The sequence below is a fragment of the Bos taurus genome, chromosome 15, assembly GCF_002263795.3.
Source record: "Bos taurus isolate L1 Dominette 01449 registration number 42190680 breed Hereford chromosome 15, ARS-UCD2.0, whole genome shotgun sequence".
Lineage (NCBI taxonomy): Eukaryota > Metazoa > Chordata > Mammalia > Artiodactyla > Bovidae > Bos > Bos taurus.
The window spans coordinates 5,777,548-5,791,484 of record NC_037342.1 but is presented as its reverse complement, the minus strand read 5'-3'; the positions used below and the strand labels follow the sequence as shown (position 1 = coordinate 5,791,484).

The 13,937-nt window shown below is 38.9% G+C and overlaps 1 protein-coding gene across 1 annotated transcript; it reads right to left on the bottom strand.

The window, feature by feature from the left end:
• Nucleotides 1–5,721: 5,721 nt before the first annotated feature.
• Nucleotides 5,722–12,308, bottom strand: MMP3 (matrix metallopeptidase 3). The gene is given in 10 exon segments (NM_001206637.1): nt 5,722–6,126; nt 7,051–7,154; nt 8,141–8,300; nt 8,721–8,854; nt 9,743–9,887; nt 10,067–10,231; nt 10,641–10,766; nt 10,896–11,044; nt 11,141–11,385; nt 12,149–12,308. Coding segments are annotated over 10 exon segments (1,434 nt in total). The 5' UTR covers nt 12,254–12,308; the 3' UTR covers nt 5,722–6,025.
• Nucleotides 12,309–13,937: the final 1,629 nt, after the last annotated feature.

Sequence of the window (13,937 nt, the reverse complement as noted above, 5' to 3'; positions counted from 1 at the left end):
ACAGCAGCACCCATTTCCTGCTTAAAGGGTAAGCTTGGTTTTGCTTCTCAGGTAGACTAACTGGCCCTTCCTTGGTCCCTAGACTAGGAAGAATGAAGGCTCTCCTACAGGTTCTCTGGGCTCAGCCCTGGGACTCTGGATGAAAATTCTCTCCAGACGCCTACTTGTTCACTCTCCACCTCCTATGTGACCAATCTATATTCCTTTCCTTGTGTGATTCCGTATTTCATCACCTTAATCCTTTGCCCTCTCCACTCGCTCCTCCTTGATTTCCTCCCTTGACCTGCTGAAACACCCCTCCTCACTCATCATCTGCTCATCCTTGGATCACCCAGGAGGATTCACACATTCTTGCCCCAAACTGTCCATGCCAAGAGCATATCCTACCCTCCTCTCTCTGTCAGACACACTTATACAAAAATAACTATTCACACCTGGACTCTCACAAGTAGCAAAAAAGAGGCAATCTGTAACGGTAGATTATGATAAACTTTCTACCCTGCTTTGTTTCATAAATGACTCTGATGCTTCAAGTCAGTACCATCGAAGAGTGGTGGAATATAAATTCATTGTTCATGTGTTCTTTAACTTAATATTGGGGTGCCCCAGGGATGTTTTTTCTTTCTTTTTTCTTTTTTTGAGGCCACTTCCATATTCTTACTCCACCGTTAAGCTCATTGAATTACAAGACTTCCCTGGTGGTCCAGTGGTTAGGAATCTGCCTGCCAGTGCAGGGGTGGAAGCTCCGTCACTGGCCTGGGAAGATTCCATGAGCTGCAGGGCATCTAAGCCCCTGTGCTACAACAACTGAAGCCCACACACTTGAGAGTCCACGCACCATCACAAGAGGCGCCTCCACAAGGAGAAGCCCACACACCACGACTGGGGAGTAGCCCTCACCCGCCTCAACTAGAGAAAGCCCGTGTGCAGCACCAAAGACCCAGCACCACAAAAATATTAACTGATTTTTTTAATTAAAATTTTTAATTTAAAAATAAGTAAATAAAACAAAGAAATTTTAATAAAAAAAATGAAGCCATCTATGTGCTGATGACTCCCAAATTTACATTTCCAATCCAGAGCTTTTCCTTAAACTCCAGACTCATAAATCCAGCATCACTGTATGGATGTAAGATAGACATAGCAAATACACAACAAGCCCCAAACTAAACTTACGGTCTTCCCACCACAGCCTGCTCACCCCTCAAGTGAGGGCCGCTCAACAGCTTTGTCCTAAAAGACTCAAGGTCCTCCAAACTCTTCTCTTTTTCCTACACTTTACAGCCTCACACTTTCACACCCTAAATCCTGTTGATTCTATTTGCAAATACATCTCAAATAACTTCTCCCCACGACTACGGTTCCCACCTAGCTGGAGTCACCATCCTTGCTGGATTAAAATAGTACAGTTGCCTCCTAACAGGTCTCTGTGCTTCTACCTATGTTCCCGTTTGCTCTATTAATGATCTAACAGGGTATCCAGAGCCTCTTCTGACCTATTCTCTCCTATGGTTCTTCCATTTCACCCAAAAACCAAAGTTTTAAGCCGACCCGTATCACCTCGCGGACTTGCTCCCGCCTCAGCCCGCATCTCTCTGCCTTTCTCTTCTAGGGCTCCCACCCGCTCCCTCTGACTTCATTGCTGTCAGCAGCCCCCTTGCTGTTCCTTGAACACTGGGCACGGCGGACTCCGGCCTGTATCTCCTTCCAGCATATGATGTAGTGTATTTATAGTTCTTAGTTGTAGTTTCTTGTCTGCCTCTCTCATGCATGGAAGTTTTAAGATGACAAAATCTTCACCTGTTTTGTTCACTGATTTATCCAAATGTATCCAAGCTTTTAGCACTGTGCTTAGCATACAGTGAGTACTTAGTAACTATTGCCCAAAGAGTGAATGAATAAGGAGAGGAAGAAATGGATGTCTCCTATCCTGTCTGCCCTTTATGTTTATTTCCATATCAGTGGTATCATCCCCAAATTGTGACCTCCAAAAGTGTTAGAAGCACTTCTGTCCTTTCTTAGCAGAATTTTGACCTAGATTTCTGCCAACTGTAGTCTTGCGGTTGTGACTCTCCTCCCAAGTTTTTACTTGCTCATGAGGATGTAATTTGAATCTGATTAATCACAAAACTGACATGGACTGAAAGCACTGAGAAAAAGACTTTTTCATTTGCTACAGAGTCAGATGGTAACATGTTAGGACTTCACGGAAAATGAAATTCAAAGCAGGTTAATGTGCAGAGACATTTAAAATTAAATTGTCGTTTTCAGAATGTGTCAGGGAAAGCAATTTGATGTTCTGTAACAGATCTATATAAAAGATTTTCACGCCTTTGAAAATGTATCTGTGGTCTCATGTGTCACACCTGTTGTCCCAGGAGTGTGGGAGTCCTCTACAATGCTCTCTTATGAATCACCCATGCCCTTTCCTTTAGTATTGGATTTTGCAGTGGTTTTTTAAAACCACTAATCTATAACTAAGATTAATCTATGACTCTCTTAAGGTAGCCAAATGCCTCCTCATCTAATTAGTGATGTGCATGAATGGATGAGTGAGATTCCCACTGTCCCTTTCTACTATCCAGCAGAATCCTAATTGACAAGTCATTAAATACTCTTGAATTATGAATGAACTATTTATTTTAAAAAGCCATATTCCTGTACACTTAGATGCGTGTAAAATATTCTATCACCTGAGTTAATATTCCTTATTTAAGTGGAAAAATACATAAAGCAGCACTTGTAGAAATTACTCGAGTTACAAACCTTTGACTTTTGAAAGTCTGTATTACACACCATGCCTAGGCCACTCCAACCTCCCCTTTTGATTCAGCTAGCTATAAAGAGCCAGTTCCTTTATCTCTTTTCCAGCTCTTGACTTATTACCTCTGTCAGTCTTTCCTTTGCTTCATCTCTTTTGTTTTTCGTCACACGTATAGTCAGTTCATGTCGATAAAAAGAGTAGGGAGCAGCAGAGTGGATCATACATAAGTTTGGTGTCAGCCAAGATGGATTACATCTCTGGTTCAGCCATTTATTATCAGCATGACCTTGAGGATATGGCCTATCGTCTCTGAGCAGCAATCCTTAGATTTGTAAAACTGAGGTAATAATCTCTACCTCCCAAAGAAGAGTTAAGTGAGGTGATGTATGTAAACTACTTGTTTCTGCATTAAAACAGGACAAATAATATATGTCAGACCTTCAGCTGGACTAGTTCATGTCTGAGAGCAGCTTTTTTTTTTGCATGCCAATCAAATAATAGAAATAATAGTGAAATATTTAAAATCACCTACTGATACACTGAATACTGAAAATAGTATACTGATGCCTACAATTTTATTTGATTAATTTACTATTTTTCCCAATGCTACAATGAATATCCTTGAATACACTTGCATGTCTGATGAAAACCTTAACCTTCAAAGTCTGAGCAGAGATGGAGGGGTAGGGAAACTATTGTTTAAATTCTCCACCATGTGGGCCATTTGGATACTCATGACAACCACAAATTACACATTACTGAATAATCATTTAATGTAATAGTTTTATTTACTTTAAATGTATTTTTATTTTTTATTATTTTATATTTTAAATTTTATTTCTTTGATGTATGCATTTATTTAATCACTAATTTAGTGACCAATAGGAAACTGAATAAATAAATCACATATTTATCTCACAGAATGTAGTCATGAAAAGTGAAGCAAATTCTGCATGTACTGATGTAGAATGGTTGCCAGGCTATAGTAAGTGGCAAACGGCAGAGCAGTGTGAGTTTATATGCTACCATTTTAACTTAGGGCTTCTCTGGTGGCTCAGACAGTAAAGAATCTGCCTGCAACACAGGAGACCTGGGTTGGGACGATCCCCTGGAGAAGGGAATTGCTACCCAATACAGTATTCTTGCCTGGAGAAGCCCATGGGCAGAGGAGCCTGGCAGACTATGGTCCATGGGTTAGTAAAGAGTCGAATACAACTGGGTGGCTAACACATACACACACTTTAACCTATAAAGATAATATTATTGCTTGTATATGTATAAAATAGTTCTGAAAGGATTCCTAAAATTCTAGTTTGTTTCCTCTGAATAAAGGAACTAGATAGTGATGATACACGTGCAAGGAAAATTAATTTCTCATTGCAGGTTTTTACCTTTCAAATTCATGCTGTAGCTGCATAGTGTCTATCAAAAAATAAACCAAATGAATTTAGTTAATTTTTAAAATAAAGACATGTTCAATCCTTGGCAAAATACGGTTGTTTATTAAGATTACATCATAAAAACCTTTCATTTGGTATGTCTTGCACTATAAGACTAATAAAATGTTGGAAAATTCCACATATTCATATCTTCTCTCTTTTTTAAAGAGAAAATTTAGGTATAATTGACATACAGCATTGTATTAGTTTTAGGTGTACATCATGATGATTTGGTATGTGAATACAATGCGAAATGTTTACCACAGTAAGTTTAGTTAACATTTATCACCAAACATCATCACTATATCTTCTTTTTTGAGTTCTAACCTCATTTATTTCATGGTATTACTTGGGCATCTCTCAGACATTTCAAAAATTAGCAAACTGAGCAATTCTTCCTAACTATTGCCCTTTCCTCACAAAACTGCTTCTTTCCAGTTCTTCCCCCATCAATCCGTAAGCTCAACGAAGCTATCTGGGAGTTATTCTGGCCACTTCTGTCTGTTAAATAAACTCCATGTCTAAGCCATCATAGAGTTCTGCTGCCAATCATATGCACATTCATATGCCCATCTGATTCTCCCCTGTGACTGCTTTAGTCCAAACCATCTTCTCAGCTAGTTTTCATGTGTTCCTTCAAAACCTTCTCCAATGCCATTCTTCCAAAACTTCTAAAACCACCCAGCTCAAAGGAGTTCCTCCTGTTATTCTCTCAAAGAAGCCGAATTTTTCCTTTATGACTCTTCCTAAAACCACAGTTGCGTATCCATGTTTGTCACTCTTTGCATACAGTCTTTCTTGCTGGATTATAATCTCAGTGAGGCAGGGACAGTGTCCATTTCCTCAGGCTCCCATGCCCACAACCCAGCACAATACCTGAGACATGGAGTACTAGTAATAAATTATTCTCAAATGAATTAATAAGTGATAGCATGAATGAGTTCTTACTGTGTAGCCAGTACTGTGCTACATATTACTTAGGAGTGGCAACCTGGTTTAAAATAACCATTTTTCCATGGGGGCTTATGGGGACATGGGCAGATACAAAATGAGTATAGGAGGGCATTTTCATGTGTGGATAGAGGCGATCTGAGCACAGTTATTTACCTGTGCAGGGAAAGGAACTCCATTGATGGAATATATAAGTAAAAGGAGAAGATAAAGAACGGGTTTATTTCCCCACCAGAAAAAATGAGGTGTGTGAACTAGGTGATTTGCTTTGATTATAGGATTCTGCCTCACAACTTTTTTCAGAGCCTGCCCTGTGTGGTGACAGCTCCCTTGATCTTTCTCCTTAGGTGTGTCGGGAACACATATGAAGCCTTGTTGGCGGAAATAGCATCCCTTTGGTAGGGCACCTGGGGAGGGGAAATGGCAGATTGTTTCCAGTTCTGGTTGAGCTCATTTTGAGGTCCCAAACGTGGAGACCCTGATCCTGTACCTCCACTGTTGACTGATCAGTCCACAACACACCCAAGATGGTGAGGAAAGTGCATTCATTGAAACAAACAACATGATAAAGTTAACTGACAGATTCTCTTTATTAAATAATAAGCAAATAGTCTATATACAGTCGCTTGCCTGTTGCAGAATGCTAACCCTGTTCCCGTGGGAGGCTGATGCATGTGACCAGAGTACAAACACACAGCCCATTTGAATGCCCTGTGATATGTGAGGCTAGTGGGCAAGACACACAGCTCACACTCTTGGTCTCCATCACTGCACACACAGGAGAACACGAACCATTTCAGTTCACAGAGACTTAGGTGAAGAGTTATCGGCTTAACTTAAAATGCCCAGTTATGCCTTCTAAACATCTCTCCTAACAATTCAACCAGCTGTTACTCTTCAACACATGTGTCACTTTCTTTGCATTTGGGTCAAATTCAAACTGCGAAGATCCACTGAAGAAATAATAAAACCCTGCAAATGCAGACAGGGGAAATATGAGATATTTTTCTTCAAGTAAATAAATTTGGCAACACACAGAACTCAGAATAACAGATACCTAAAAGTAGAAAGTGTTTGTAGAGATTTACTATGTGCCAGGACCTATGGTAAGCATTTTGTATGACTTTTATTTTCATTTCTTTCTGTAAAAGTCCTATGAGGCACATATATCTAACTCCATTTTACAGATAGGAAGTTGAGATTCAGACAAATTTAAATGCCTGCCCAAGGTCACTCAACAAGGAAAGGATGGAAACAGCACCCCACTCCAGCTCTGTCTGACAGCAGAACCAGGCTCTGGATTATTAGGTTATTCCGCTTAAAATCAGATAAAATTCTCTGCATCTTCAGAAACTGTGTATCTTTACACTTTTCCTCCCGAATACTCGTCCTCCCCTTTGCTGACAAAGAAGCCTGATTCTCTGGCCTCAGAGAATCTCAGGAACTCTTTCAGAACCAGACGATCCTTTCTGACTCTGCCATCCTGGTGCTCAGGTTACCTTTCAATAAAGATCATCTATCCCTCCACCCATCTATCCCTGAGGCAGGGAGAAAATCCTTTTTTTTTTTTTTAACTTTGGGCTCATGGAAAGTTAAATATTGGCAGCTGACTGACTACTCAGGAAAGACAGAGAAACTCTCCGTGGGAATTAGTGGTGGGATGGAGAAGCCAGCTGGCCACTGTTGAACTTGGCCACACCACTTGAGGGGGTTTTTATACAGCTTATTATACGAAGTAGTCATACAATTGATATGAAATTTGTAAGCTGAAATTTAGGGTTGGGAGGAGGAACCTGGTTAAAGAAAACTTCATTAAATACTTCAGCTTTCCTCTTTCTTCCGGTACTACAGAATGTTTCAAGTGCCCCACTGCCAACAAAAGGAGTGTCCTCTTACCAAATACTTCAAAAACAGCATCCACCTCTGATTCAACCCCTGGAAAATCTTCCACTATTTGCTTGGGAAAACCTGGCTCCATGGATTGTCTCTTCTCGTCAAATCTGCACCAAGTAAAAGAAACAAAGCTCAGCATTGCACAGAGGCCGTGTTATCAAAATTGGCAAAAAATGTGGAATTCTAATCAACTTTCCGAGATTTGCAAATAAATGTCAGGCATGTTTAGTGCTACAGAAATGTGTGACTTTAATGGTACCGCAAACTTGGCTCTTAAAATTGTATCTCTACCAGAAAGAGAGGCAGCATCTTGATCTAGCAGATGCTGTTTGCTACCATATTTCTTAGGTCTGGAGAGAAAGAATCTTAATCATCCTTCTATCACAAAGATGTGAACACAAAGTGAATCCAATCATTCATTTCAGATACAAATTTCAAGTTTTCTATCATATTTGGTTCATATATGTTGTCACTGGGGCTTCCCAGATGGCTCAGCAGTGAAGAATCCTCCTGCCAATGTAGGAGACACGGGTTCGATCCCTGGGTCAGGAAGATCCCTTGGAGGAGGAAATGGCAACCCACTCCATATTCTTGCCTGGGAAATCGTGGACAGGGGGCCTGGAGGGTTACAGTCCATGGGGTCGCAAAGGGTTGAGCATGACTGGGGTCTGAGCACACACACAGGGACTCCCCCACAGCTGTCTAGAGCCCCACCGTTCCTCCTGTGGGGGACGAAGGTCTAAGAGGAAGGCAGGCGACTTCCTTAGAGAAAGAAGATAATTTCCCTAACTAGGATCATACATGGAGAAGGCAATGGCACCCCACTCCAGTATTCTTGCCTGGAAAATCCCATGGACGGAGGAGCCTGGAAGGCTGCAGTCCATGGGGTCGCTGAGGGTCAGACACGACTGAGCGACTTCACTTTCACGCATTGGAGAAGGAAATGGCAACCTACTCTGGTGTTCTTGCCTGGAGAATCCCAGGGACGGGGGAGCCTGGTGGGCTGCCGTCTATGGGGTCGCACAGAATCGGATGCCACTGAAGTGACTTAGCAGCAGCAGGATCATACAAAGTTATTACAAACAAATATTACCTCCAGTATTTGTCCTCTGCAAAGAAGTACGTTTTCTTCTTTTCTTTGTCAGAAAAGGCTGCGTCTATTTTCCGTACTGTTGAAGGAAAGCCCAGGGTATGGATGCCTCTTGGGTAACCTGCTTGCATCTCATTTCCTCTGATGGCCCAGAACTGATTTCCTGTTTTTATGAGGAAAAAAACACAATCACACTGAATCTATAACAATTGAGTCTTTGGTTTTGGAAATACTTCTTAGCACCTTTGACTTTCATAGTAGAAAAAGAAGCCAGAATTTTAGATTTAGCAGCCCCAAATAGACATTAAACAAAAACTTGTAGGTTGAATGAATGAACACAGATGGAATGAACACAGTTGTAAATTCCAAATGAGGGAATTTACAACTGGGCTATTTCTATTCTTGTGTTCATTTCATCATCTATAAAATATAAATAAAATAATGCCAGTCTCAATTACAGCTTTGTTACCTTTAAGAAATAAACCAGACAAAATTTGTTGTAGAAAAAAATTAAAGTCTTAATCAATTTTTAGGTGAGAGGCTTTATTTCAGCAAATTAAAGAAATTATTACATAATAATTACCTTTAAAAATGAAAACCGTGTCTTTGCTAGTAACTTCATATGCGGCATCTATGCCTGAAGGAAGAGATGGCCAGAATGAAGAGATCAAATGAAATTCAGGTTCGAATGTCCTGAAAGATTTCCGCCAAAAATGTCTGAAATATATGCAAAAAGAAATGAAAATTGAAAAAAGTCTTCCACCTTTTAGCATATTTTCCTCACTCTCCTTCCTCACCCATTTCCCTCCATTTCCACATCCTCTAGGATCAATGACAGACAGAAATCAGGTATGTTGCCATTAAGGAAAAATCTTTCTTTTTTTCCCCCCAGAAGACTGCACTGGACCTGTTGGCATAGGATTCCAGAATAATGTCTCTGTGAAAGGGAAGTTATCCTATAATGCAAATTAATCAACTGACTATAAGTTTTAAACACCTACAATTCATACAATACAGTATATATATTACACCATAATGTATATTTTCAAAAATAAAGGCAGATGTGTATACGTACATGTAAGTATATTTTTATACATACACGGAATAATTCTGGAAGGATATTTAAGCATTCATCACTATGGATGGAGATAGGGAGAACTGAGAAGCTGAATCAGTGATGTGATGATGACTTCTTTTAACTTTCTTTCCACTTGTGTGGTTTAATCATGTGCATATTTATCCAGCAGTGAGTAAATTAATTGATTAAATGTAATAGTGTCCTGGTATCATTTTTAAAGGAAGCAAAGGTAAAATTCAGATTCTAAAGTTTTACTTGTGACTTTTCAAAAGTAACCATGACTCAATAATATTTGGAAGTGATAGTTACAGGATAAAAATCAAATCATCCTAAGTCTTTGAAAATGAACTTGACAGTTTTAGGAAAATGTGGAAAGTGGAGCGTCAGAATAATTTCAAGTCTCAGAGCCAAATTGTTTTGTTTTAAATACTTAAAAATCTCTATCAAGTTTCTATTTGTTTTCCTCTCTAAGCATTGCATTGATACATCAAAAGAATAGATAGGAATATAACGTTTTCTGGACTGACCTGCCTTTAAAGAACAGGATTTCTCCCCTCAGTGTGCTGATTGCATCGAAGGACAAGGCAGGGTCACACGCGGCTGGGGTCCCGGGTTCGGGAGGCACAGATTCCGTGGGCACCACAGGGTCATTAGGGGAAACTGGGGGAGACCCTAAAGGGGACAGAGGTGAGGATGCAAACATCAGCAGGAAATGATGCTTCTGTCACTGTATATGCTTCCCACATGTTTTCAAAGTGCCTCAAGTGCCTCAAGTGCCTCAAGCATTTGGAAGCTTTCCTGAAGACCATCATTGCAAAGCTACCACGTCTAATTTTTCCGGCATCACTCACCGTACAGGAACTGAATGCCGTCGACATCATCCTGAGAAAGGCGGAACCGAGTGAGGTCTGTGCGAGGGTCGTAGACTGGGTACATCAAAGCTTCACGTTCGGTTGAGTGCTGGAGACCCAGGGAATGGCCAAGTTCATGGGCAGCAACAAGGAATAAATTGATTCCTATTTAAGAAATCATAGATAACAGTTACTTATTCCTTAAATACACATCCAGTATACAGGTCAGCTGTGCATTATGTTCATTTGGTCAGCTATTATAGTCGCTTATTTCCTGGAAGAACACAGTACCTTTCTTGCCCCCCTCTCCACCTTTTTTTTGGTTAATTGATCAATTGACTGATTACACTTAATGGAAAGTCAAGTGTTTTTCAAGACTCATTCTTGAAACCAGTCTTTGAGACAAAGTATCCAGCCATATCCAATTACTCCCATCTCTAGTCTGCCTCTGCTGATTCTTGTCCCACTGGGAAATCTGTTACACTCCATTTCTCCAATATTCTTAGTTATTGAGACTTCTCCAAGTTAAAACAAAAATCAACACCAAAATCATTCTGAGAGATGTGTCGCTAACCTGATGTATCCTTTGTCCATTGTTCATCATCATCAAAGTGAGCATCTCCATAAAACCCTGATCCAGGTGGGTAGGCATGAGCCAAAACTTTTCCAGGTCCATCAAAAGGCAAAAAGTCCCCATGTTCTAAGAGAGAGAGAGAAAAAATTATTGGATGATCAATAATTAGGATCTCTTTGCAATCTTTTTCTAATGAAACAACACCAGATAAAATTTTGTGTGGGTTTTTTCCCCCTTGTTTCTGTTTTTTTTTACCTCTAATTGCAAATATGATCATTATGTCAGCTTCTCCTTCATAGATCCTGGAGAAGGTAAGTGGAGTCACCTCCTCCCAGACCGTCAGAGCTTTTTCAATGGCAGAATCAACAGCATCTCTGGGTAAATCCTTTGTGTAATTCACAATTCTGTATGAAAAAAAGTAATAATAAAGATACTATTTTCTCCTGTAATAGTAATTTATAAAATCTCATAGTATGTAAAAATCTCTTTGGACCCATTACCTGTACGTGAGGTGAGTTTTCCTCCACTTGGGCGACCCAGGAAAGGTGCTGAAGAAACCAACGTCAGGAATCCCACATCGGGGCTTGCGTATCACCTCCAGAGTGTCAGAGTCCAGCTTTCCTGTCACCTCCAACCCCAGAAACTTCTGCATCTCTTGAATCTTTTGGACTACTGGACTACTGTCCTTTCTTCTAACAAACTGTTTCGTATCCTTTGCAAGGTTGTAGTAGTTTTCTAGATATTGCTAATGGAAAATAAGTATAGTTTTAGGTTATTCTTATGATTTTTAGTGGTTTACAGAAAATTTGTGCAGTTGCTCACTTTATCTATTTGAAATAGTCTTCTAGCTTACTGAAATAAAAGTCAATGTCATGTTTAATTCTTCAGTTACAGACTCTTCTTCACTTTTGCTTTATCTTTGTAGCAGAATAATCTGTGCAGCTTATTTTACTACCAGAGCAATGAAAATTGCCATGAACTGGAAAATCAAGGTAAATATCTAGGGAACTTAAAGGAGATAAACAAACAATCAAACTTCCTTGTGTGTATTTGTCGATTTCAGCTACATTTATTCAATTTTCCACTTTATACTTCTCATAAGGAGCTGGCTTAAGGAAAAAACTTAAAAAAAATCTCTATGTCTAAACATGACAGCAGCAATAAAAATATCCAGCTAACATTATATTGGATTAAAATACCTACAGAAGTTTCAAAACAAGACACATTTCATATACTCTCTGCTTGTTATTCACGTACCTTAAACAATGCTGCTACTAAGGTGGTTTTGATCTTAGTACCTAATATCTCTGGCTTTTGTTCCTTCCAGTATAAAAAGAGAAGCCCAGGTGAGTGATACTGAGACCCTTTCCATGTGCAACACATATAACTCTGCCTTTGCACTTCATACACGGTCAGTTCCAACAATTCTGTGTGAGCTTTATAAATAGAAAGCAGAGCTAGTTTCCCCACCGGGCCATCAGGGATGTGAGGACCGCCCCCTTAGTTACCTGAACAAGCTCCATGGTGTCTTCCTTGTCCCTTGCAGCCCTGTCCAGTGGATAGGCTGAGCACACCGCCACACATAGCAACAGCAGAATCGGAAGGTTTCTCATTTCCACTGACTTTTCTCAGCTTGATGTGGTCTTAATGGCTTGCTCTCTGTCTATCTTCTACTAGGTCCACGGTCTAGAGTCCGATTTTTATAAGGTGACAGTGTTTGTTTAGATCACCCGCAGTTTGACTCATGATTGCTTTCTTCCAAATGGCAACAGGACCATTTCCAAAACATCTGAATCCAAAGTAGGATGATACAACCTACTTTACTAATTTCTCCCAACGTTTCCAATTTTGCAAGTCAAAAGAGTGATTAATCTCCAGGAAATGCTTCCTGTCTTGGTAAGAAGAAAACTGGGGCATTTTTTTTTTTTTAATTCTGGAAAAAATGACTGGAATTTACTAGACAGTTTACATTTGTGGGATTGAGAAAAGAAGTAAGTTAACCTGGTAAAAAGTCAGAATTCGGTAGAACTTTTAAATGCAGTTTTAAGAAAAATGTATTTAAAATCAAATGTGATAAGAGATAAGTAAATGCAAAGCTGAATATATATAGCCACAGTCTATACTGTTAAATTCTGTAAAAACAGAAGAAATACACTCTAGAATAAAATTGAAAGGGAAATTCACTTTTTGAGCCTTTGATCTGAAATACCTAAATCTGATTCAAACTTTGATTTAAAAGCAGGCAGTTAGTCCAGGTAAGACTCTATCTGATAACTTTCCACTTTTGTCTTCCTATTTAGCATGCTTCTCCATGACTAATCAGACAGGATAGCACAAGATCCTTGCTACCTCCAACCAATACAATCATTCTTCTAGCTATTCACTTGTTTCTCAAGTGTCACAGTTTTAAATGTTTCAGAATAAACAAATTAAGACTGTAGATTTGAAGATAACATTTAAAGGAGAAATATAGAAAAAAGTGACCAAATTAGCTGGGAAGGATGAAAGAAGGAAAAAAAGAGTATAATCTACTAGAGGAGATGATCGCTGCATAACTAATTTTATAAGAAGTAAATAAATTGTACAGGAATTATGAAGAAGGAAAGATATTTTCTTGAGAGAAAGCCTAGGGTAAAGCCACAAATGAGTGAAGGCTGAAGTAGTTTGGATGCAGAGGAAAATCCAGGAACAGGATAAACAACCAACAAACTCAAGAAAGTTTAGTGTCTCTGAAAAAATGGCAAAGGGCTGACTTTTTATTGAAGTAAAAAGTGTGTGAACATGAGTAGTGAAAAACGAAAAATGAAGTTGTGGAAAGATAGGTTGGAGCCTCTTTGTGGAATGGCATTAGTGACTAAGATGTTTGTTTATTTAGTTTATTTCAGATGTTTACTTGATTTTGTTGTTGATGGAAATCCATGTTTCTATGAAATATTTTCAATTAAAGTTTTTATATTTCAATAAAATTTTGTATTTTTACTATAGAAAATTTTAAATACATAAAAATGTAGAGGAAATTAAATTATTTATGGTCAAGCTACTAGGAGAAAAATACTATTAGCACTTTACAGTACTTTTTTCTGATTTTTAATAATTGTGTATTCTGTTTTATATCATGCTCATTCGTGGACAATTTATAAAATTTTATCTATTTTTTCTATGAATTTGAATGTCATCAGCCAAAAGGAAGTACTAATAAGGGGAAGTATTTCTTCTTCACCGTGTAAAAATAAAACATGTTGCTTACAGATTTTTTAAAATATACATTTTCCATAGTTGAAATCAGATCATATATAT